The 26,490-nt window shown below is 49.5% G+C and overlaps 2 protein-coding genes across 2 annotated transcripts in view; one reads left to right on the top strand and one right to left on the bottom strand.

The window, feature by feature from the left end:
* LOC311373235 (uncharacterized protein) overlaps positions 1–16,202 on the bottom strand; it is a gene marked incomplete at its 3' end in the record, with an annotated part of 21,250 nt that extends 5,048 nt beyond the window's left edge. Inside the window, exons 1-8 of the mRNA XM_084490041.1 lie at positions 16,086–16,202; positions 15,319–15,407; positions 13,383–13,538; positions 12,802–12,930; positions 7,355–7,475; positions 7,108–7,283; positions 3,751–5,146; positions 539–685 (exon numbers count right to left, since the gene is read on the bottom strand). Coding sequence (XP_084346167.1) covers positions 539–685; positions 3,751–5,146; positions 7,108–7,283; positions 7,355–7,475; positions 12,802–12,930; positions 13,383–13,538; positions 15,319–15,387 — 2,194 coding nt within the window. The 5' untranslated portion in view covers positions 15,388–15,407; positions 16,086–16,202. The remainder of the gene's footprint in view (positions 1–538; positions 686–3,750; positions 5,147–7,107; positions 7,284–7,354; positions 7,476–12,801; positions 12,931–13,382; positions 13,539–15,318; positions 15,408–16,085) is intronic.
* Positions 16,203–17,385: 1,183 nt separating this feature from the next.
* On the top strand, positions 17,386–26,195 carry LOC311373234 (adaptin ear-binding coat-associated protein 1-like; the record flags this gene model as incomplete). Its single annotated transcript, XM_084490040.1, has 6 exons — positions 17,386–17,480; positions 18,877–18,977; positions 19,485–19,589; positions 21,617–21,675; positions 22,044–22,070; positions 25,833–26,195. 6 exons carry the CDS (start codon positions 17,386–17,388, stop codon positions 26,193–26,195), a joined length of 750 nt encoding a protein of 249 aa, XP_084346166.1.
* Between the last annotated feature and the right edge of the window lie 295 nt (positions 26,196–26,490).

The raw sequence follows: 26,490 nt of genomic DNA, 5'->3' as shown, positions 1-26,490 counted from the left end.
TTACACCCCTAACACACACACACACACACACACACACACACACACACACACACACACACACACACACACACACACACACACACACACACACACACACACACACACACACACACACACACACACACACACACGATGGTGCTCCACAGGAACCAGATGAAGTGTCGACGGAGACAGACATCAAAGGGATGATGATGGAGGGGTGATGATGGAGGGGTGATGATGGAGGGGTGATGACGGAGGGGTGATGACGGAGGGGTGATGACGGAGGGATGATGACGGAGGGGTGATGATGGAGGGGTGATGATGGAGGGGTGATGATGGAGGGGTGATGATGGAGGGGTGATGATTGAGGGGTGATGATGGAGGGGTTATGATGGAGGGGTGATGATGGAGGGGTGATGATGGAGGGGTGATGATGGAGGGGTGATGACGGAGGGGTGATGACGGAGGGGTGATGACGGAGGGGTGATGACGGAGGGGTTATGATGGAGGGGTGAAGTCAACGACGGAGGAGTACAATAAAGGGGGTGTGCTTTACCTGTGCCGTTGCTAGGTGCGTTGCCAGGGGCACCCCAGGGGTCGCTGGCCTTCGGCGGCCCGTCTCCAAACGGGTCATCAGAGGGGGCGGAGCCTGGGGGCGGGGCGGGCGAGCCCCATGCATCGTCCGGATTGGCTGGTGCAGCGTCTGTGGGCGGGGCATGGTGCTCACATCAGGAAGGGGTCGCTGACACCGGGATCAGACCGGGTTCAGACCAGGATCACACCGGGATCAGACCGAGACCAGACCGGGATCAGACCGGGATCACACCGGGATCACACCGGGATCAGACCGGGTTCAGACCAGGATCACACCGGGATCAGACCGAGACCAGACCGGGATCAGACCGGGATCAGACCGGGATCACACCGGGATCAGACCGGGTTCAGACCAGGATCACACCGGGATCAGACCGGGACCAGACCGAGACCAGACCGGGATCACACCGGGATCAGACCAGGATCAGACCGGGTTCAGACCGGGATCAGACCAGGATCAGACCGGGTTCAGACCGGGACCAGACCGGGATCAGACCGGGATCAGACCGAGACCAGACCGGGATCAGACCGGGCTTAAAGGTGCCATGACATGCCACCAGTTGTGGTGTGATTAGCCGTTACAAGGCTGGTGGCTGATCTATCAGCACACATCTAGCTGGACGCGCCCACCTGTGATGTCATAAGGGGCAGATTTCCAAAACGGCTTGTAACGGCTAATCACACCACACCTGGTGGCGCGTCCTGGGTCCTTTAAGGGCCTCTGACACCGCCGGCTGCTGTGAGGCGGTGTCACTACAGAGCCCATACCCATACCAGTATCGGAAGCTCCCCCGATACCACCTCAAATGCAGGATGGGGTGATCACATGACTCATCTACTACACAGAGAACATCAAACACTACGGCGTTAGGCTGTTGGTTAACGTCACAGAGAACATCAAACACTACGGCGTTAGGCTGTTGGTTAACGTCACAGAGAACATCAAACACTACGGCGTTAGGCTGTTGGTTAACGTCACAGAGAACATCAAACACTACGGCGTTAGGCTGTTGGTTAACGTCACAGAGAACATCAAACACTACGGCGTTAGGCTGTTGGTTAACGTCACAGAGAACATCAAACACTACGGCGTTAGGCTGTTGGTTAACGTCACAGAGAACATCAAACACTACGGCGTTAGGCTGTTGGTTAACGTCACAGAGAACATCAAACACTACGGCGTTAGGCTGTTGGTTAACGTCACAGAGAACATCAAACACTACGGCGTTAGGCTGTTGGTTAACGTCACAGAGAACATCAAACACTACAGCGTTAGGCTGTTGGTTAACGTCACAGAGAACATCAAACACTACGGCGTTAGGCTGTTGGTTAACGTCACAGAGAACATCAAACACTACGGCGTTAGGCTGTTGGTTAACGTCACAGAGAACATCAAACACTACGGCGTTAGGCTGTTGGTTAACGTCACAGAGAACATCAAACACTACGGCGTTAGGCTGTTGGTTAACGTCACAGAGAACATCAAACACTACGGCGTTAGGCTGTTGGTTAACGTCACAGAGAACATCAAACACTACGGCGTTAGGCTGTTGGTTAACGTCACAGAGAACATCAAACACTACGGCGTTAGGCTGTTGGTTAACGTCACAGAGAACATCAAACACTACGGCGTTAGGCTGTTCGTTAACGTCAGAGGTGGGAAGTCGGAACGGGAAACGCGTCGTCTCCGACCTAGGTGAAACATGGATCCTCACACTGAACTAGAAGAATACAAATGTATTATTATAATTATAGATTACAAATGTATTATTATAATTATAGATTATAAATGTAAATGAAGTAGTTTTGAAAAAAGCAATAGTGGACAGTGAGTGAAGCATGAATGTTGACGATTGGTCCTGTCTCAGGTATTTGGCTCATTTAGAATCGCCCTGGCTGCTTCAGAATGGCTGGCTACGGGCATTCACAAACCTTTCCTTAAAACAACCCTAAACGTTCATTTTCAGAAATGTCAAACTCACATGTGTTGTTCGTTGATGTTCCAAATCAAGTATCGTAGCGAAATACAGTTTCTGTCGTGTTTTATTTGGCATTTTGTAAATGCATTGATTTCTGTTGGAAGACTCATTGCTCGTTGACCAGAAACGGAAAGAGGGGCTGGTTGTAGTCTTTTCGCTCGGTTCTAGCCCTACTGTTGATACGGAGAACCGAGCAAAAAGAATACAACCAAACTTTAACAGCCCCATTTCCAGTTTCGGCCTGGTTTCCGTTTCAATTCGATTTACAAAATGCTAAATAAAACATGACAGAAACTGTATTTCACTACGATACTTGATTTGGAACATCAACACCACTAACCACTCGGTGAGTTTCACATTTCTGAAAACGAACGTTTAGGGTTGTTTTAAGGACAGGTTTGTGCATACATGTAGCCAGCCATTCTGAAGCAGGCTTGGACGATTCTAAATGAGCCAAATACCGAGACAGGACCAATCGTCAACATTCGGTGTCAACCACTCGATTTCATCCCAGACAAACCAGAAAGGGGCTCAATGTTCAAAATACCGGATTGTCCTTTAAGGCCTGTTTACAGTGTGTTTTAGCCAGGTTTTCACCTGGAAGGCTCTATAGAAATCTGGCACCCTATTGAACGAAGTTAAACTGAGAGAACGTTGGTTCCGATATAATAGCTTTCAGCAACATATTGAAAAAAAGAACTATGAACTAGTTAATTTTTTGGAACTGTGAACTTAGTTACAAATTTTGAATTATGAACTATGAACTGAACTAGTTCATTTTAAGATTTGTGAACTGAACTTTGAACTAGTTCATGTAGAAAGTGAACTTTGAACTAGTTCATGTAGAAAGTGAACTTTGAACTAGTTCATGTAGAAAGTGAACTTTGAACTAGTTCATGTAGAAAGTGAACTTTGAACTAGTTCATGTAGAAAGTGAACTTTGAACTAGTTCATGTAGAAAGTGAACTTTGAACTAGTTCATGTAGAAAGTGAACTTTGAACTAGTTCATGTAGAAAGTTAACTTTGAACTAGTTCATGTAGAAAGTGAACTTTGAACTAGTTCATGTAGAAAGTGAACTTTGAACTAGTTCATGTAGAAAGTTAACTTTGAACTAGTTCATGTAGAAAGTGAACTTTGTCAGCAGGACACCGGGCTCCCACCAGGGGCCCTCGCAGACCTTGAGCCCCTCTCACCTGGGGCCCCCCAGGGGTCGCCGTCCGGTGTGGTCACATCCCCAAACATGGCCGCCGGGCTGGTGGGCGAGGCGATGCCGTCCCCCCAGGGGTCAGCCCCGCTGCTCTGGGTCTGGGGGGCCCCGATGGGCCCCCAGGAGTCTGACAGCGCCCGCGGGGAGGTGGCGGTGGGCTCCCAGGCATCCACAGAGGGGCTCCCGGCCAGGGCGCCGAAGGGGTCCGAAGGGTCGGCTTTGGGGGGGGTGGTGGAGGCCAGGAGGGGCTCCTCTCTGAGGGGGCTGGATGGGGCGTTGAAGGGGTCTCCTTTAGGGCTGGATGAGGCGTTGAAGGGGTCTCCTTTAGGGCTGGATGAGGCGTTGAAGGGGTCTCCTTTAGGGCTGGATGAGGCGTTGAAGGGGTCTCCTTTAGGGCTGGATGAGGCGTTGAAGGGGTCTCCTTTAGGGCTGGATGAGGCGTTGAAGGGGTCTCCTTTAGGGCTGGATGGGCCCTTGAAGGGGTCTCCTTTAGGGCTGGATGGGGCGTTGAAGGGGTCTCCTTTAGGGCTGGATGAGGCGTTGAAGGGGTCTCCTTTAGGGCTGGATGAGGCGTTGAAGGGGTCTCCTTTAGGGCTGGATGGGGCGTTGAAGGGGTCTCCTTTAGGGCTGGATGGGCCCTTGAAGGGGTCTCCTTTAGGGCTGGATGGGCCCTTGAAGGGGTCTCCTTTAGGGCTGGATGGGGCGTTGAAGGGGTCTCCTTTAAAGGTGGATGGTGCTGGTGCACCAAAGGGGTCGGTGGCGTCCTTGTTAGCTGAGAAGGGGTCCACTTTGGGGGTGCTGACGCGATGGTTCTTGGGGGTGCTGAAGGGGTCATCCGTGGCGGCGTTGAAGTCGAAGTCCTCAGCCGCGGTGAAGGGGTCCTCCTGGGGCGTACCGAAGGGGTCCGGTCTGCCCTGAGGCACGGCAAAAGGATCCTCCTTGCCCGCAGAGAAGGGGTCCGGGCCGGCCGAAGGCGCGGAGAAGGGGTCCTCTCGGGGGGCGCTGAACGGGTCGGCCGGGTCCTGGGGGGCGCTGAACGGGTCGGCGGGGTCCTGGGGGGCGCTGAACGGGTCGGCGGGGTCCTCGGACGCCTGGGAGAACGGGTCCTGGGGGGCCGGGGGGGCGGTGAAGGGGTCGGCCGGGTCCTGGGGGGCGGTGAAGGGGTCGGCCGGGGGGGCGGTGAAGGGGTCTTCCTCCGTCTTGGCCGGAGCCCCCCAGGGGTCGGGGGGCGGCTGGGGGGCCGCGCCCCATGGGTCGGCCCCCCGGGGCCCCTCAGGGGAGGCCGGCTCCAGCTGGGCGCCCGGCGGGTCTCTGCTCCTGGGCCTGGACGCCTCGGGCCGACCAGCGTCCTCCCACTGCAGCTCCTCCTCCGTCAGCTTGGACTGAGGACAGAGGACACCTCCATCACCACCCTCATCATCACCACCACCTCCATCACCATCACCACCCTCATCATCACCACCACCTCCATCACCACCTTCACCCTCACCACCTACATCACCACCTTCACCCTCATCATCACCACCACCTCCTTCACCCTCATCATCACCACCACCTCCATCACCCTCATCATCACCACCACCTCCATCACCCTCATCATCACCACCACCTCCTTCACCCTCATCATCACCACCACCTCCATCACCCTCATCATCACCACCACCTCCTTCACCCTCATCATCACCACCACCTCCATCACCCTCATCATCACCACCACCTCCATCACCACCTTCACCCTCATCATCACCACCACCTCCTTCACCACCTTCACCCTCATCATCACCACCACCTCCATCACCACCTTCACCCTCATCATCACCACCATCTCCATCACCCTCATCATCACCACCACCTCCATCACCACCTTCACCCTCATCATCACCACCACCTCCATCACCCTCATCATCACCACCACCTCCATCACCACCTTCACCCTCACCATCACCACCACCTCCATCACCCTCATCATCACCACCACCTCCATCACCACCTTCACCCTCATCATCACCACCACCTCCATCACCACCTTCACCCTCATCATCACCACCACCTCCATCACCCTCATCATCACCACCACCTCCATCACCACCTTCACCCTCATCATCACCACCACCTCCATCACCACCTTCACCCTCATCATCACCACCACCTCCATCACCCTCATCATCACCACCACCTCCATCACCACCTTCACCCTCATCATCACCACCACCTCCATCACCACCTTCACCCTCATCATCACCACCACCTCCATCACCACCTTCACCCTCATCATCACCACCACCTCCATCACCCTCATCATCACCACCACCTCCATCACCACCTTCACCCTCATCATCACCACCACCTCCATCACCACCTTCACCCTCATCATCACCACCTTCACCCTCACCACCTTCACCCTCATCATCACCACCACCTCCATCACCACCTTCACCCTCACCACCTCCATCACCTCCATCACCACCTTCACCCTCATCATCACCACCTTCACCCTCACCACCTCCACCCTCACCACCTCCACCCTCACCACCTCCATCACCTCCATCACCACCTTCACCCTCATCATCATCACCACCTTCATCACCACCTTCACCCTCATCATCACCACCTTCACCTTCATCATCACCACCTTCACCCTCATCATCACCACCTTCACCTTCATCATCACCACCTTCACCCTCATCATCACCACCTTCATCATTACCTTCACCTTCATCATCACCTTCACCTTCATCATCACCTTCACCCTCATCATCACCACCTTCATCATCACCACCACCACCTTCATCATCACCTTCACCCTCATCATCACCACCACCTTCATCATCACCTTCACCTTCATCATCACCTTCATCATCATCATCACCTTCACCCTCATCATCACCACCTTCATCATCACCTTCACCATCACCTTCACCCTCATCATCGCCACCTTCATCATCACCTTCACCCTCATCATCACCACCTTCATCATCACCACCACCATCATCACCACCACCTTCATCATCACCACCTTCATCATCACCTTCACCCTCATCATCATCACCTTCATCACCACCACCTTCATCATCACCACCACCTTCATCATCATCACCACCACCTTCATCATCATCACCTTCATCACCACCACCACCACCTCCACTCTCACCACCACCACCACCTCCACCCTCACCACCACTCTCACCACCACCACCACCTCCACCCTCACCACCACTCTCACCACCACCACCACCTCCACCCTCACCACCACTCTCACCACCACCACCACCTCCACCCACCCCAGCGTGTTCCCCCAGATCCCCGCTGGTCAGGACCGGTCCCAGCGCGCTCCTTCACTCACCCTCCGCTCCGCCTCCTTCTTCTCCTCCTCCAGCCTCAGCCGCTCCTCCTTGCGGGCGGCGAAGGAGGCGGTGAGGTCGGCCACCGAGGGGATGTTGTCCAGGGAGGGCAGGCCGGACGCCCCGGCCACGTAGCAGGGCCGGTAGCTGGGGTCCTTGGGGGTGTCTGAGGAGGAGGCTGGAGGGAGAGCGGGGTCAGACACGGTGCATCACCACCTCCTAGAGCGGGGGCAGGCGAGGAGGTCCTACCTGCAGCGCTCTTCGAGGTCTTCTCTCTGGTCTTCACCGCAAAGTCTCGCTCCGTCTTCAGCTTCTCGTCGTCCTCCATCAGCACTAGCACCACCTTGGCCTTCTCCCGCACCGTGGTGCCCTACCAGAGACAAGACCAGGGTCAGACCTGTAGTACCAGTACTGCAGTACTGCAGTGCTCCGGATCAGTCCTCTAGTACCTAGGAGGATCAGTACTCAGTGTTTCCCACACAGAGACCAGTGTGGCGCAGCGCCACAGAACCAACCAAACCGCAACTCGGACCGCAAGTATTAATATTAAAATAATGAACCCCACTTGCTTCCCGACCCACATCCTTGAGTCATATGCATTTAAAACAAAGGGGATGCCTAATTGATGCTATCTTCCAAGCATAAAATCTGAATGTTTTAAGAAACATCTTTAATAGCAGACACTCTTAACATTCTGCAAATTGAAACCTTTGTTCACCAGGTCAACAAATAGCCTAGGCTTAACATAGGCTACCTATTTGAAATAACATTTTATCAGTCAGACCGTAGTCAGACCAATGTTGTCTGCAAATTATGCAAGACCGTCGTCCCCACCACGACTGGTAATACAACCAACTTGTTTTACCACCTTAGCCGCTCTCACCCTTTGGAGCACAGCCGTATCCGAAAACAACGGCCAACCACAACAACCCTATTGCTGAAAAAGCAACACCACAAAAGCAGCAGCAGATCACCATGGAGAGGTACTCGGCATCAGTGCCTCATGACAAAGCACTCGTTGCCCAGTATCATTTCATTAATTTAGAAGACAGTTTTGTTCATTTTTGAATTGTAAAATAAATACAATAATTTTTTGAAGTTGCGAGTTTTTGAAATTATTGTAAGCGAGTCGAGCTGACCTCGCCTGCTGTACGTGTAGGCCTACTGTATATTGGTGAAACACAACACTGCCAATGTAGCAATTCCATGCGCAATGGGGATTTCTAAAGGTTACTGAACAGTGGTGGAGCTGAACCATCACTACGGTAGAGCTAAGAAGGTTCTACGAGCGCTTCAGACCAACCTTACCAACGAACGACGTACGAAAGCAATTTGTAGCAAAGAATGAATAACCTAATTAACTGAAAATGGATTTTTAGAAATAGTTTTCCCATGTATTGGCCGCACCCATGCATAAGCTGCATAGCTTAAGGAATTTTGGAAAATTTGTGTATAAACCGCGGCTTATAGTCGGGAAATTAGGGTAAATGCAGTCACTAAATGTAGTGTAGTGGCAGAAAGTCACGTAGACCACAGTTCTGTGACTGAGGGTGTTGGTTGTCATCTTGAAGCTAAACAAATCTAGTCTGGAAATAAATATATTATTTTATCAACATAATGTATTGTGTTTTTATTATATTATCAGTAAATAACAACTCAAAATGTAAAAAAGATTTTGGGGAAAATTCGGGACAATTTGGAACGGTTCAAAAAATTTTTTGGGATGTTTCCGGGACGGTGGTGAAAAAGGTTAGTTTTAACCCCTGCACAGGAGAAATTATAGCAGAAGGCTTGAAGGAGGCACTGTTCTGGACTCTAATTGAAGACAAAATGTTGTGCATCACTCTGTGTGTGCTCTCCAAAGCACAGCAACGTCTCAATCTTCCCACACACCAGCTGCTCAGAGTCACTAACCAGGTGGGGCTCAAGACAAAATATAGTGGCAAGGGTCCTAAAGCAGCAAAAGGCCATCACTGAAGTTCTGTCTGCTGACAAAAGGCACCTGATCCCAACGTGGCTGGACACTGATGTCCTTGAGTCAATGAATGCGGCCTTAGCTCCTCTCCTGGAGCTCACAGACTCATATGTGACCGTCTCTTATGTGAAGCCTGTGCTCCACCTGTTCCTCTCCAATTTGCTTAAGGTAAATGAGGGGGACACTCAACTCACAAAAGAGATGAAGACAAAAATAATGACCTATCTTGATGAGAAATATGCTGGCCCTGACACAGATGCATGGTATCTACACATTTTTAAAGTACAAATTTAATGACTTTCAAGACCTTTTCAAGACCTCTAAAAGGAAAATTTAATACCAATACCGCTGCAAAAAAATCGAGACTATACACTATATACTCCGTTCATTATGAGTTTTATTCAGTTTGAGTAACGAATAGTAACGACCATGGGCGTCACCATAATATAATTGGGGGGGGACACGTCCCCCCCACCCTTGAAAAAAAGTTGTTTCGACCCCCCCACATTTGCCATCAAAAATACTAGTGCATGACTGGTCTACTAGTCCAGCGTTCTTTCCATCGCTTCACAATCAAATCCGTTCCACTTTATCAGTAGGGGGAATACCCATATAAATAGAAATCCACTCCGAAGCCGACCGAAGCAAGCCTATGTTGAGAGTCGGATCAACGACAGCGACACGAGATGGACATAAGGACTTTTTTTTCGAGGAAGAGGAAAGTAAGCCAGAGTTGCCCAAGTTTTCCATTGAATGGCCAAACAGCTAAATTACGTTCTTCCATGGCCAAACACAGCCAGCTTTTCTGATAAGAATGTTAGCACCCTCATGAGACATTCTCTGGCATTAGCAATATTCAAAGTCACAAATATCAAATATTTGTGCCTAATAGCATACTTTGTTGTATAAAAAACCTAGCCTATATATCATCAAGGTATATGAATTTTTAATACATTTCATAATGTAAATATGAGCATTAAAGCTCAATAGCTTCCAGGTCATGTGACCTATTGGCTCAAAATGAGTGTAGGACAGTAGATCTACACTGCTGTATGAGACACACCTCTTTTTATAGCATTTTACTTCCCCTTATATTTTTTATGAATTATTAGTACATTTCATAATGTAAATATGAGCATTCCTTCCAGGTAATGTGACCTATTGGCTCAAAATTAGTGCAGGATCATACTTGTTTTATGAGACACAACTCTTACTTCATTTTTTTTAAATCAAATGTTAACACTTCATATTTTTTAAATAAACGTTTAATACATTTAATACCCACGTTTTATTTTGAAAACCGGAAGTTTCCACACGCTGCAGTAAACTAGCGCTGCAAAGTATTTGCCATAAAGTCAGCAATAAGGGCGCACTGGAAAATTTTGGAGCGGCTGGCTTGACCACGCGAAAACGAGGGACGGCTAGCTGGACCGCAGTGTTTGTTTAGATCCCGCTAGTTGGATACATTGCATTCTTTCGTAGTGGCGACTTCTCGACTGCAAGGAAAGCTCGGCTTCACCTACAATTTCGAAAATTAAATGGTCAGATATATACTGTTGTGTTAGCATTTCATTGATTAAAAATGCGTTAGAACACGTCCATCAAAGTCAATTGCGCCGGGCGCAAGATAGGGCCCTTCTTCTGTTTGGCGCACATGGCTAATTTGCATACGCGCACAGGACTGTCGGAATGGGAACACGTCGGACTGGCAGCATTACGGGGGTGCGATTACGGGCTGGCGGAGTTACATTTAAAAATCGCGTTCAAGTAAAAATAAATAAGAAAAACGTAATCAATTTGTGGCGCTCGTTGTTCAATCTGTGGCGCACCGCCACACATTGGCCTATGTGTGGAAAACACTGCACGGCCATCACACATGTGCTCATTCGGAGCATTGTAAATCATTTATTGTTTCATTGTTGTAGCCAGTTCATTTATGTAATAAATTAACAATGCGATCGGGATTTTTGACGTGGGGGGGGGGGAGCGATCAGGATTGTTATTGTTGTTGGATGTGTGGCGTGTGTGTAAGCAGGCAAAAGCGTGTGTCACACGGTGAACCCGTGAGAGTCACGGTGAACCCAGCTCTGCTTCAACTTTATATATATAAAAAAAACGTTCATACTCCGCGTACCACTAGAGAACGCTCCACCGTTTGAGAACCACTGTTCTAGCGTATCGGTTTGACCAACCGGACATTGTAGGTTGTAAAATGAAACGTAAAACTGAACAAATATACAAGATACAAAAATAGAAATGAAACAAAATACACCCGCTCATTAATTCTCCCCCCGATTAAATTTAATGCCGCCCACCCAATAATTCCAGACTTTTTAAGACATTTAAGGCCTTGAATATGGAAACTTAAATTCAATGACTTTTAATACTTTTCAAGATCCGCGGCAACCCTGCACAGATGATCTCCTTGACATGGCTACCTTGATGGACCCCAGGTTTAAAGTCCAGTACATCGGACCAGAGAAGGTAGGGGCTATTAAAATGAGAGCAGTGTCTGAGGTAATCACAGGCAGGGGCTTCTGAGGGAGCAGCAGACCAAGGTGCAGAAGGAGAAGCTGGACCACCTCTACCACTGGGCTTGAAGAAGAAACGCAAGTCATTGGGGAGCTTCTTCAGAAAGCAGAGTCAAGAAGAAGATGCCTTGCCTCTCACTGATGAACAAAAAGTGGAGAGTGAGCTGGAAAGGTACCTGATGTGCCCTGATGCAGACAGTGAGTCTGAACCTCTGGACTGGTGGAGGCTCCATGAACACAACGTCCCCAGATTGTCTCAGCTGGCAAAAAAGTACTCGTGCATCCCAGCCACCAGTACCCCCTCAGAAAGAATTGTTAGTACTGGGGGTAATATTGTTACGTGCACCAGGGCAGCTTTAAAACCAGAGGAGGTCAACCAGCTGGTGTTCCTAACACAACACCGTGAGTGAAAATATACTCAAATAGTTCAGATGTTACAGATGATAAGTCTACCTCAGTTTTACTTCTACTTCTAATTCGTTCTGTTTACAAAACGCTGCATATATTTTAAAAAATGTTATTCACCAGAGGGTGAACTTTTTTTGCACTAAACTTGCAGTAAAAATATATATATGAAGATAGTTCTTCTCAGATCTCAGGCTTCTCTGTGTTTACATTTAACACTGCAAATGTTTTTGCCCTTTTTTGTAGCACATGTTTTTGAGCACTTTATAATTGATAATTGTTAAGTTTTCATTGTGATGTTAATTTTCATTCAGACTTGTTTACATTTATTTGAGAGTTTTCCATGGTTGTGTTGACATTCCCTTTCCCTGTCTGCCTACAATTAGGGGAAGGTTAAGTCCAGTTTTCAGCCATATCGCCCAGCCCTACCCTAACCCTGAAGGTCAGGGTTAGCCCTATCCCTGAAGGTCAGGGTCAGCCCTACCCTAACCCTGAAGGTCAGGGTCAGCCCTATCCCTAACCCTGAAGGTCAGGGTCAGCCCTATCCCTATCCCTGAAGGTCAGGGTCAGCCCTATCCCTGAAGGTCAGGGTCAGCCCTATCCCTATCCCTGAAGGTCAGGGTCAGCCCTATCCCTGAAGGTCAGGGTCAGCCCTATCCCTATCCCTGAAGGTCAGGGTCAGCCCTATCCCTGAAGGTCAGGGTCAGCCCATCCCTATCCCTGAAGGTCAGGGTCAGCCCTATCCCTAACCCTGAAGGTACCCTGGGTCCGAGGGCCGTCCTCACCTGGTCCTTGCCGTCTTTGTCCATGAAGCGGAACTCTGTGAGGGCCTTGACGATGTAGATGTTGTCCTTCATCTTCAGCAGCACGCGCTCATCACCCGTCTTCAGCAGATACTCCAGCAGGGTGAGCGACTGTGGGGGACACAGCACCGTGTTAGGAGGACACAGCACCGTGTTAGGAGGACACAGCACCGTGTTAGGGGGACACAGCACTGTGTTAGGGGGACACAGCACTGTGGGGGACACAGCACCGTGTTAGGAGGACACAGCACCGTGTTAGGAGGACACAGCACTGGGCTCCAGACCCTCACCTTGTGGCTGTGTTAGGAGGCGGGGCTCCAGACCCTCACCTTGTGGCTGTGTTAGGAGGCGGGGCTCCAGACCCTCACCTTGTGGCTGTGTTAGGAGGCGGGGCTCCAGACCCTCACCTTGTGGCTGTGTTAGGAGGCGGGGCTCCAGACCCTCACCTTGTGGCTGTGTTAGGAGGCGGGGCTCCAGACCCTCACCTTGTGGCTGTGTTAGGAGGCGGGGCTCCAGACCCTCACCTTGTGGATGTGTTAGGAGGCGGGGCTCCAGACCCTCACCTTGTGGATGTGTCTCCAGTTCTTGTCGTCCTTCAGGCGCTTCCACAACATGGTCATGATCTCATTGCAGGCCACCACGTTGTAGGTGAGGTCTGAGAGGTCCGCCATCTGGGAGCTGGACGGACCCCAGGGATCGTTTGAGGTGGCCTCCCTCACCTGGAGCCCAGGTGACAGCCAGGTGGAGTTAGAGTCAGGTTAGAGTTAGAGTCAGGATAGAGTCAGGTTAGAGTTAGAGTCAGGATAGCGTTAGAGTCAGGATAGCGTTAGAGTCAGGATAGAGTTAGAGTCAGGATAGAGTTAGAGTCAGGATAGAGTCAGGTTAGAGTTAGAGTCAGGTTAGAGTTAGAGTCAGGTTAGAGTCAGGTTAGAGTTAGAGTCAGGATAGAGTTAGAGTCAGGTTAGAGTTAGAGTCAGGATAGAGTTAGAGTCAGGTTAGAGTTAGAGTCAGGATAGCGTTAGAGTCAGGTTAGAGTTAGAGTCAGGATAGAGTTAGAGTCAGGTTAGAGTTAGAGTCAGGTTAGAGTTAGAGTCAGGTTAGAGTCAGGTTAGAGTTAGAGTCAGGTTAGAGTTAGAGTCAGGATAGAGTTAGAGTCAGGTTAGAGTTAGAGTCAGGTTAGAGTCAGGTTAGAGTTAGAGTCAGGATAGAGTTAGAGTCAGGATAGAGTTAGAGTCAGGTTAGAGTTAGAGTCAGGTTAGAGTTAGAGTCAGGTTAGAGTTAGAGTCAGGTTAGAGTCAGGATAGAGTTAGAGTCAGGATAGAGTTAGAGTCAGGATAGAGTTAGAGTCAGGTTAGAGTTAGAGTCAGGTTAGAGTTAGAGTCAGGTTAGAGTTAGAGTCAGGTTAGGGTTAGAGTCAGGTTAGAGTCAGGTTAGAGTCAGAGTCAGGATAGAGTTAGAGTCAGGATAGAGTTAGAGTCAGGTTAGAGTTAGAGTCAGGTTAGAGTTAGAGTCAGGTTAGAGTTAGAGTCAGGTTAGAGTTAGAGTCAGGTTAGAGTTAGAGTCAGGTTAGAGTCAGGATAGAGTTAGAGTCAGGATAGAGTTAGAGTCAGGTTAGAGTTAGAGTCAGGTTAGAGTCAGGTTAGAGTTAGAGTCAGGTTAGAGTTAGAGTCAGGTTAGAGTTAGAGTCAGGTTAGAGTCAGGATAGAGTTAGAGTCAGGATAGAGTTAGAGTCAGGATAGAGTTAGAGTCAGGTTAGAGTTAGAGTCAGGTTAGAGTCAGGTTAGAGTTAGAGTCAGGATAGAGTTAGAGTCAGGATAGAGTTAGAGTCAGGTTAGAGTTAGAGTCAGGTTAGAGTTAGAGTCAGGTTAGAGTTAGAGTCAGGTTAGAGTTAGAGTCAGGTTAGAGTCAGGATAGAGTTAGAGTCAGGATAGAGTTAGAGTCAGGTTAGAGTTAGAGTCAGGTTAGAGTCAGGATAGAGTTAGAGTCAGAGTCAGGTTAGAGTCAGAGTCAGGTTAGGGTTAGAGTCAGGTTAGAGTCAGGATAGAGTTAGAGTCAGGTTAGAGTTAGAGTCAGGTTAGAGTCAGAGTCAGGTTAGAGTTAGAGTCAGGTTAGAGTCAGAGTCAGGATAGAGTTAGAGTCAGGTTAGAGTCAGAGTCAGGATAGAGTTAGAGTCAGGTTAGAATCAGGATAGAGATAGAGTCAGGTTAGAGTTAGAGTCAGGTTAGAGTCAGAGTCAGGTTAGAGTTAGAGTCAGGTTAGAGATAGAGTCAGGTTAGAGTTAGAGTCAGGTTAGAGTCAGGTTAGAGTTAGAGTCAGGTTAGAGTCAGGTTAGAGTTAGAGTCAGGTTAGCGTTAGAGTCCGGTTAGAGTCTAGTTACCAGTTACCGGTTAAAGGTTGGTAGTTAAATGTTACTAGTTAAAGGTTAGTAGATAAATGTTAAATGTTAGGGTTACTAGTTAAGGGTTCCTGGTATATGCAGATTAAGAGTGTTGTCCTGACCTTGACCTCGGCCTCAGAGTAGTTCTGGACCAGGTTCTTGAGCTGTCGACGGAGCATGGAGGACGTCATGATGAAGACCAGAATAAGACCTGCTGGACCAGAGACACCAGAGACCTGAGAAACATCCCCCTGGTCTAGTGGTTAGTGGAATCACAGGTGTTTACAGTCAATGAGCTGCAGTCTACCTGTAGGCTCCTAGACAAGATGACCCCTGACCCCTACCTGTAGGCTCCTAGAGCCAGATGACCCCTGACCCCTACCTGTAGGCTCCTAGACAAGATGACCCCTGACCCCTACCTGTAGGCTCCTAGAGCCAGATGACCCCTGACCCCTACCTGTAGGCTCCTAGAGCCAGATGACCCCTGACCCCTACCTGTAGGCTCCTAGAGCCAGATGACCCCTGACCCCTACCTGTAGGCCTCCTGTTGAAAACAATACTCTTCATTTCATCTCAGTTCATCTCTAGCCTTATCAAAACGTTTCCTTTCACGAAGGGTTTCAAAGACAGATGTACAGAGCCTCAGCCCCCTCCCTACCCCGTCTCTCCCCCTTCTCTACGCCCTCTCTCCCCCTTCTCTACGCCCTCTCTCCCCCTTCTCTACGCCCTCCCTACCCCGTCTCTACGCCCTCCCTACCCCGTCTATCCCCCCTCCCTACCCTCTCTCTCCCCCTCCCTACCCTCTCTCCCCCCCCGCTCTACTCCCTCCCTACCCCGTCTCTCCCCTCTCCCTCCCCTCTCCCTCCCCCCTCCCTCCCCCTCTCCTCACCTCTGTTGCGGTGGCGCTGTGCCGGGGATAGGTCGTGCTGCGTGTCGTTCCTTTGCCGCCAGGTGTTTCAGCGACTGTTCATTCTGCTGCTCCAGCGGTTCGTCTCCTCTCGGTCTCAACGCCACACCGGATCCTGCTGACGGACCGGGAGACACGGCGTTACACGAGGACCATCACCTATCCCCACACACACCAAAACATCCATCACCTATCCCCACACACCGTGAAACGACCTCCACACGCACCAAAACATCCATCCCCTATCCCCACACACCGTGAAACGACCTCCACACGCACCAAAACATCCATCACCTATCCCCACACACACGAAGGACGAGTTATCTGACCCACTGCGGAACATAGCCTAGCTCCAGATTAGCCTCCGTGTGTTTAACCATCGGCCTCATCCCGCCTCGGTCGAGCACAACACTACATGCTGTTCTATCACATGTTGGACGATAACTAAATCACGAGCCAGGGCTTAAGACCCTCGACCAACGAGGCTCCGGGAGTCCCGCCCCGGGGTTCAGCACCTCGGACAGCGGCAGCAGCCCGCTAGGTAGCTAGCCACAGGACGCTAATGGTTCCACGAGCGGCTTCACACGCGGACCGGGGGCTCGACCGGGACCGGGGAAGCGACCCGGACCGGGGGCTCGACCCGGCTCGGGGGCGCGACCCGGACCGGGGGCTCCCCCGTCCGGTCGAGGATTAGGGCTCACAGCCGGAGGTAAAAACACACCAACCCTGCTAGCTTCGGGAAGCTCCGAGGAAACACAGCTGGTTTCCGCTTCCGGTCTGCAGTGCACCCGCCCCCTCCCCCCCCGCCCCGCCCCGCCCCGCAGCCGCCGACGCCGCCAGAATATGACGAAGTAATTCAATAAATACATAAAACCAAATAAATAAAACCGAATATTCAGCTTACTGAGCGTACTTACGTTGAAGAGTGCTTACGTTTGGCTTTAAACATTGTGCTTTGGTTCAAGTAAAACATGTAAAAAAAAAAACAGCAACACATTAAAATCTCTCGCCATCATTATAAAATCATATTTTGTGAATAAATGTGGGTTTTAAATGTATCAATGAATTATAGTTACATATAGGCCTAATTTAAACTTGCTTTTAGTTTATACGTAGTATTAATGTTAGGCTTAGTCATTGACATTTGATCTGATCCATTAAACATTGTGTTGATCGTGAGGTTTTGACGTTTGATGGCCTCTGAAGCAGGGGGGGCTCCTCCTGGGGTCAGGGGGTCCACGGCCTGTCACTCAAACTCCCACTCCGCAACACTGGAACCAAGATGGCGACGGAGGGGGCTTACGAGTCCATCCTGTGCGTCAAGCCAGACGTCAGCGTGTACCGCACCCTCCCGCGGGCCACCAACCGAGGCTACAGGTAACGAGATCTGATCCGACCGGGCCGCGACCCGATCACGGATCAATGATCAGGTTCAGCCCTCTGCGTCTCAAACGAACATCAGCATATTGACAACCAGGACAGCGATGATCGGCGTGTGTGAACATATCGTTATTCTAAAATGATTGTTAATAGATTTTGAATCATTCCCATCAAACAAACACTATTTTCTGCGCCGTTGTACCGATCGATTGACTGGAAATGCCATGACGTCATGCGGATCGATAACGGCGACGCGACACAACGGACCGGGGGGACGTTCTGCTCCCTGACGTCACCGGTTCAATACCCTTTTCCGCCGCGAAACGAAAACGGATTTGTCGGTATCAAAGACATCCTCCTTTCTATTTACATTTACATTCAGGGGGACATTTCGTGTGAGACGCTTTTATCCAGAGCGACTTACAATAAGTAGGCCTGTCAGAAGAAAGCCATACAACTATATGTCGCAGTCCAGTAAGGGTGTTCATTGAACCAAGTGCCGAGCACTAACACTTGTCAGGTTATGTACGGCTGGCCACCTGTCTGCTATAGTAACGCACAGAGCCGTATAAAGAAATCTATCTTTATACGGCTCTGGTAACGCACAGAGCCGTATAAAGAAATCTATCTTTATACGGCTCTGGTAACGCACAGCCGTATAAAGAAATCTATCTTTATACGGCTCTGGTAACGCACAGAGCCGTATAAAGAAATCTATCTTTATACGGCTCTGGTAACGCACAGCCGTATAAAGAAATCTATCTTTATACGGCTCTGGTAACGCACAGAGCCGTATAAAGAAATCTATCTTTATACGGCTCTGGTAACGCAGCCTCCCTCCACTATACTGGAGCATCTTTAGACCAAGTGAGTCTCAAACATAACATAGTTAACGTAGTGTTATAACGTAGTGTTTTAACGTAGTGTTATAACGTAGTGTTTTAACGTAGTGTTTTAACGTAGTGTTATAACGTAGTGTTATAACGTAGTGTTTTAACGTAGTGTTATAACGTAGTGTTTTAACGTAGTGTTATAACATAGTGTTCTCTATCCTGTCTGACCCTCAGTCCTGTCTGACCCTCTGTCCTGTCTGTCCCTCTGTCCTGTCTGTCCTGTCTGTCCCTCTGTCCTGTCTGACCCTCTGTCCCTCTGTCCTCTGTCCCTCTGTCCTGTCTGTCCTGTCTGTCCCTCTGTCCTGTCTGTCCTGTCTTACCCTCTGTCCTGTCTGTCCCTCTGTCCTGTCTGTCCTGTCTGTCCTGTCTGTCCCTCTGTCCTGTCTGTCCTGTCTGTGCCTCTGTCCTGTCTGTCCTGTCTTACCCTCTGTCCCTCTGTCCTGTCTGTCCTGTCTGTCCCTCTGTCCTGTCTTACCTCTGTCCTGTGATTGGTTCCTCAGAGCGGCCGACTGGAAGCTGGACAGACCTGATTGGTCGGGACGGTTGAGGATCATGGCCAAGGGGAACGAGGCGTACATCAAGCTGGAGGACAGGGTCTCTGGTACGAGCCTCTGCTGCGGGGCTACGTAGCGTGGAGCTACGTAGCGTGGAGCTAGCCGCTGCTCCTTTAGCCGTTAGAAGCCCTTTGATCCAGAGGGGGGTACGGGGTGGAGGGGTGAGGGTGGAGGGGGGAGGGGTGAGGGGTGGAGGAGGGGGGAGAGGGGTGGAGGGGGAAGGGGGGAGGGGTGAGGGGTGGAGGAGGGGGGAGAGGGGTGGAGGGGGAAGGGGGGAGGGGTGAGGGGTGGAGGAGGGGGGAGAGGGGTGGAGGAAGGGGTGGAGGAGGAGGGAGGGGGGAGAGGGGTGGAGGAAGGGGGAGGGGGGAGGGGTGGAGGAGGGGGGAGAGGGGTGGAGGAAGGGGGAGGGGTGGAGGAGGGGGGAGAGGGGTGGAGGTCCACAGCCTTGAGAGTCTGAACTGAGCGTGACTGGTGCTGGTGAACTCATACCTTACTTACTGCCTCGTGGCAGTGGACCACCTGCCGCTGTGCTGCTGTGTCCCTCCCTCCACCAGGGGAGCTGTTGGCCCCGGCGCCCGTGCAGGAGTTCCCCAGCGTCACCGTGGAAACCGTCAGCGACTCCAGTCGCTACTTTGTGCTGCGAATTCAAGACGACAACGGTGAGGCCACGCCCCCGAAGGCCGAGGACAGAGAACCCCCCCCTCAGTGATGACTGTTGATGCTGTGTGATGACTGTTGATGCTGTGTGATGACTGTTGATGCTGTGTGATGACTGTTGACCCCTCAGTGATGACTGTTGATGCTGTGTGATGACTGTTGATGCTGTGTGATGACTGTTGGTGCTGTGTGATGACTGTTGATGCTGTGTGATGACTGTTGACCCCTTAGTGATGACTGTTGGTGCTGTGTGATGACTGTTGACCCCTCAGTGATGACTGTTGACCCCTCAGTGATGACTGTTGGTGCTGTGTGATGACTGTTGATGCTGTGTGATGACTGTTGATGCTGTGTGATGACTGTTGGTGCTGTGTGATGACTGTTGATGCTGTGTGATGACTGTTGACCCCTTAGTGATGACTGTTGGTGCTGTGTGATGACTGTTGACCCCTCAGTGATGACTGTTGGTGCTGTGTGATGACTGTTGACCCCTCAGTGATGACTGTTGGTGCTGTGTGATGACTGTTGGTGCTGTGTGATGACTGTTGGTGCTGTGTGATGACTGTTGATGCTGTGTGATGACTGTTGATGCTGTGTGATGACTGTTGACCCCTTAGTGATGACTGTTGGTGCTGTGTGATGACTGTTGGTGCTGTGTGATGACTGTTGGTGCTGTGTGATGACTGTTGGTGCTGTGTGATGACTGTTGATGCTGTGTGATGACTGTTGACCCCTCAGTGATGACTGTTGGTGCTGTGTGATGACTGTTGATGCTGTGTGATGACTGTTGGTGCTGTGTGATGACTGTTGGTGCTGTGTGATGACTGTTGGTGCTGTGTGATGACTGTTGGTGCTGTGTGATGACTGTTGGTGCTGTGTGAGGACTGTTGACCCCTCAGTGATGACTGTTGATGCTGTGTGATGACTGTTGGTGCTGTGTGATGACTGTTGGTGCTGTGTGATGACTGTTGGTGCTGTGTGATGACTGTTGACCCCTCAGTGATGACTGTTGACCCCTCAGTGATGACTGTTGATGCTGTGTGATGACTGTTGGTGCTGTGTGATGACTGTTGGTGCTGTGTGATGACTGTTGGTGCTGTGTGATGACTGTTGGTGCTGTGTGATGACTGTTGGTGCTGTGTGATGACTGTTGACCCCTCAGTGATGACTGTTGGTGCTGTGTGATGACTGTTGACCCCTCAGTGATGACTGTTGGTGCTGTGTGATGACTGTTGGTGCTGTGTGATGACTGTTGGTGCTGTGTGATGACTGTTGGTGCTGTGTGATGACTGTTGGTGCTGTGTGATGACTGTTGACCCCTCAGTGATGACTGTTGGTGCTGTGTGATGACTGTTGGTGCTGTGTGATGACTGTTGGTGCTGTGTGATGACTGTTGGTGCTGTGTGATGACTGTTGGTGCTGTGTGATGACTGTTGACCCCTCAGTGATGACTGTTGGTGCTGTGTGATGACTGTTGACCCCTCAGTGATGACTGTTGGTGCTGTGTGATGACTGTTGGTGCTGTGTGATGACTGTTGGTGCTGTGTGATGACTGTTGGTGCTGTGTGATGACTGTTGGTGCTGTGTGATGACTGTTGACCCCTCAGTGATGACTGTTGGTGCTGTGTGATGACTGTTGGTGCTGTGTGATGACTGTTGGTGCTGTGTGATGACTGTTGGTGCTGTGTGATGACTGTTGACCCCTCAGTGATGACTGTTGGTGCTGTGTGATGACTGTTGGTGCTGTGTGATGACTGTTGGTGCTGTGTGATGACTGTTGGTGCTGTGTGATGACTGTTGGTGCTGTGTGATGACTGTTGACCCCTCAGTGATGACTGTTGGTGCTGTGTGATGACTGTTGGTGCTGTGTGATGACTGTTGATGCTGTGTGATGACTGTTGGTGCTGTGTGATGACTGTTGGTGCTGTGTGATGACTGTTGGTGCTGTGTGATGACTGTTGACCCCTCAGTGATGACTGTTGGTGCTGTGTGATGACTGTTGGTGCTGTGTGATGACTGTTGGTGCTGTGTGATGGTGCCTTCATCGGGGTTGGGTTCGGGGGCCGTGGCCACGCCTTTGACTTGAACGTAGCGTTGCCTTTGACTTGAACGTGGCGTTGCCTTTGACTTGAACGTGGCGTTGCCTTTGACTTGAACGTGGCGTTGCCTTTGACTTGAACGTGGCGTTGCCTTTGACTTGAACGTGGCGTTGCCTTTGACTTGAACGTGGCGTTGCCTTTGACTTGAACGTGGCGTTGCCTTTGACTTGAACGTGGCGTTGCCTTTGACTTGAACGTGGCGTTGCCTTTGACTTGAACGTGGCGTTGCCTTTGACTTGAACGTGGCGTTGCCTTTGACTTGAACGTGGCCACGCCTTTGACTTGAACGTGGCGTTGCCTTTGACTTGAACGTGGCGTTGCCTTTGACTTGAACGTGGCGTTGCCTTTGACTTGAACGTGGCGTTGCAGGACCACTTCCAGTACGTGAGGAGCTCCTCCTCCTCAGCCCGGCGGCGGCGGTCTCCGCGGGGGTAGAAGCGTGACCCTCTGGTCCGACCTGCAGGAGGCGGAGCTGAGCAGGAAGGCCCAGAGAGCAGACCCTGGACCCAGACCATCACCCTGAACCACCAGTAGTGCCAAGCACTAACCATCACTAGGTTAACCCATGTGTTAACCTGTGGAGACAACACAGATAGCTAGCATAAGATGCTACACCATGCTAATTACTATTTTTAAGTGCAAGGACGTACGACACACAATAAGAGGGGGGTGGGGGGGTGTGGGCTTTAAGCGCTGCAGCCCCGGGCCTCGCCACCAGAGGGCCTCATGTTGAGTGAGTCAACAGAACACACAGAACGTTATTTCAGAGTGAGGGTTAGGGTTAGCTAACACTGAAATAATTTGTGAATATGTCCGGTCAAAGAAACCAAGAGAGCGGGGCCCTACTGATGATCACTCTGTGAGCGTCTGGTCCTGATGTTTTGTGTTGAGGACCACAATGGAATTGTTTAAATTGTGTTTTTATCCTCAATTGTATTTGATGTCTTTTCATTTGTGTAAGGCATTTGTTTGATACAATTTAATAAATCAAATCAAAATCAAATCAAATAAAAAAAAATTGTTTAATAAAAAAACAAAAAACTGCTGTAAACCGAGGTACGTACCGAACCGTGACTTTAGTGTATCCTTACTAATGTACCTTTACTTTATTGGTTTATTGTAGACATATAGGTGTATGTCATGGCACATCCATCGTGTCCTTGGCTTTAAACAGATTCACAGAGTGGTTCTACGGTCACATGACGAGGGTTTGTGTGTCATGTGCGTGGGGGCGATAAAGGGGCCCCCTCCTGGTAAATAGCCCCCGGCCTCAACATGTCTTAATCCGGCCCTGGATGTGGGGTGTGGGGGGGGCTATGCAGAGTCTTGAGTCTTTTGTGGAAGTTCAACCCATTAAACAGAGCGGCAGGTAGAAGGAGACCATATTGATTTAACATCGTCATCTAGAAAGCCTACAGTCTGAATCCATGAAGATATCAAACAACGTCACAAGATGGTTCCATTTGAAAGTTCATCCAGACATCTTTCACCAGTGATGACAAGCACAGCTATGCTTGTCATCAGTTTGTAACATATACGTGATTTTATCCTTTTATATTGCTAAAAACATACATACTACCCAAGCACTCTAGTGTTCAGTCAGAAACCGAAACGATTTCTCTTTCATCCAATAGCAAGGCAAGAAGAGGGACAAGCCCCGCCCCCTGAGCTCTGGTGGGTTTGGGCTTCTTCCACCTCCCCCGGGAGGAAAGATTGTCCCGCCTCCTTCCCCTGGACTATCCAGTCACAACACAATTCCCGAGACGGAAGGCTCTGTACCAGGTATCTGACTCCTGATGTCCTACTTCAAGCTGACCGTCTGGACACAATCCTCAAACTTTATGTGTGTCATCTGAACACAGCGGCCGTTTCTCAATTCGCGTTCTTGTCTGTGCTTGCGTTCTTGTCTGTGCTTGCGTTCTTGTCTGTACTTGTGTTCTTGTCTGTACTTGTGTTCTTGTCTGTACTTGCGTTCTTGTCTGTGCTTGCGTTCTTGTCTGTACTTGCGTTCTTGTCTGTACTTGTGTTCTTGTCTGTACTTGCGTTCTTGTCTGTACTTGTGTTCTTGTCTGTGCTTGCGTTCTTGTCTGTACTTGTGTTCTTGTCTGTACTTGTGTTCTTGTCTGTACTTGCGTTCTTGTCTGTGCTTGCGTTCTTGTCTGTACTTGTGTTCTTGTCTGTACTTGTGTTCTTGTCTGTACTTGCGTTCTTGTCTGTACTTGCGTTCTTGTCTGTACTTGTGTTCTTGTCTGTACTTGCGTTCTTGTCTGTACTTGTGTACTTGTCTGTACTTGCGTTCTTGTCTGTACTTGCGTTCTTGTCTGTACTTGTGTACTTGCGGTCTCGTGAAACGTCATTAGTCGTAGCCCAAGTACTGTTCCAATTCAAAGTACGCATCAAGTCAAGTGCAGTCGTAAAACCTGTGTGTGTTCTCGATGCGTTCTTAAACTGGCCGTTCCACCAAGGATGCATCGGAGGTGACTTGTGTGGACTTGGGACCGTTAAATATCCCAGGATGCATTTCGCATTCCCATGTTTTAAAATATTAGTATGTAAGCTATAATAATAGGCTATGTATAGGAACATTTTACATATATAACAAAAATGTATGCCTATTCATTCAAAATATTGACATACTATTTTAAAATGAAAGAGGCTGGGGTTTTGTTTTATATAATTTGTTTATATTGTATACGTCGCTGATAGAGGAAACCCATGGCAACGGCAACGGAAATCCCGGTCGGATCCATCCGATCGTGTGTGTGTGTGTGTGTGTGCTTTTCTATTCTATCTATTCTAATCTGTGTAATTTCTCGCTCATTCGTAATTATTATATCACTAGCCTACTCTCCAACTACATAGGCAGTTAGGCTCGCGCATCTGTACCCTACATATAAAAAGTCGTGTGTATAAGCTATACACATGCTATAAACTTATAAACACAAGCTATAAACTTTTTATATGTAGGGTACAGATGCGTGTGCCTAACTGCCTATGTAGACAAGCATATCTTTTCATTTATATTCATTCAAAATATTAACATACTATTTTAAAATGAAAGAGGCTGGGGTTTAGTTTTATATAATTAGTTTATATTCTTCAGTAGTATATGCCTACATGAGGCCGTAAAGCAGTTAACAGAGCTGAGGTGGTGCCGTCATCCAGTCCGCTGCTGTTCCGATTGCAGGTGCGTACTCGCGTTCTCGGAAGTCTGTACTTGGAAGTCCGGACTTGCCAAGTACGCACTTCCAAGTCCGCGAGTCCGTAGTTTGCGTACTTGGTATTGAGAAACGGCCTAAGAACAGGTGGCTCTCTTTACCCTGGGGTCTTTGTGCTCTCTCCCCCCCAGGGGGTCTGTTGGATCTAGACAGCAGTAACTGCAACACAGAGGTCCAGTCTGGCCCTGACCTCTGGGGAGAATTCTCTGCCAGGTGGGGCTCGCTCTCTCTCACGCACCTCATAAAGAACGGCTCAAACGCTGCAAATAAAACATGCTAACATTGACATGCTGACACAACCTGTCAACTTAACATGATGACACAACCTGTCAACTTAACATGTTGACACAACCTGTCAACTTAACATGTTGACACAACCTGTCATCTTAACATGCTGACACAACCTGTCAACTTAACATGATGACACAACCTGTCAACTTAACATGTTGACACAACCTGTCAACTTAACATGATGACACAACCTGTCAACTTAACATGATGACACAACCTGTCAACTTAACATGTTGACACAACCTGTCAACTTAACATGTTGACACAACCTGTCAACTTAACATGCTGACACAACCTGTCATCTTAACATGATGACACAACCTGTCAACTTAACATGATGACACAACCTGTCAACTTAACATGATGACACAACCTGTCAACTTAACATGATGACACAACCTGTCAACTTAACATGATGACACAACCTGTCAACTTAACATGTTGACACAACCTGTCATCTTAACATGCTGACACAACCTGTCAACGCAACATGCTAACATGCTGAAACAACATGCTAACAAGCTAACTAAACACACATGTTTTCATAGCATGTTTAATTGAAGAACATCTCCCGATGCTCCCCCTAGTGGCACGTTGTAAAGGTGCATTAATGAAGCTTGACGTTGTCTGTGTTCAGCCCCCTGGCCTCAGCTCCTCCTCCCCAGCACTCCTCCACCTCCATGGACTGGATCCAGTTCTGAACCAGTTCGCTCCACCCCTCACCTCCAGGACATTAGTTCACCTCCCCTCCTGCTCCTCCTTCCCCTCCACCCAAACCACCACAGAGTTCTGCAACCTTCTGCCCCTCCATCCTAAACTACAGAAGAAGGTTCTAGAACTTCAGAGGAATGTTCTCAAACTACAGATGAATAAACTACAGAAGAAGGTTCTAGAACTTCAGAGGAATGTTCTCAAACTACAGATGAATGTTCCAGAAGCTCAGAAGAATGTTCCTGAACCAGAAGAGATGACGCTCAGGGTTCTCCAGAGATCCGCCTGAAGGAGACGCCATCGTGACTTTAGCCTGCGGCTAGGACAACATCTAAGGGCTACAGAACACTGTGTGTGTGTGTGTGTGTGTGAGTGTGAGATTCATCTAATGCTTGACGCTATCTTTTAATATTTTGGTCACTCCAGTGTTATGAATAGGATTTTGAAATGATTATTATATATAATATATATATATATTATAAGGTCTGGTCTCTGATGAGCTACAGGTGTAAAGTCCAGCTGAAATCCGCCCACTATAATAAATATCCATTTCAACATGCCGTCCCCTCGTCATTCCAAGATGA

This window comes from Micromesistius poutassou (assembly GCF_964030765.1).
Source record: "Micromesistius poutassou genome assembly, contig: SCAFFOLD_134, whole genome shotgun sequence".
Taxonomy (NCBI): domain Eukaryota; kingdom Metazoa; phylum Chordata; class Actinopteri; order Gadiformes; family Gadidae; genus Micromesistius; species Micromesistius poutassou.
The sequence above is the reverse complement of the archived record's forward strand: the minus strand, read 5'-3'. Positions and strand labels throughout refer to the sequence as shown.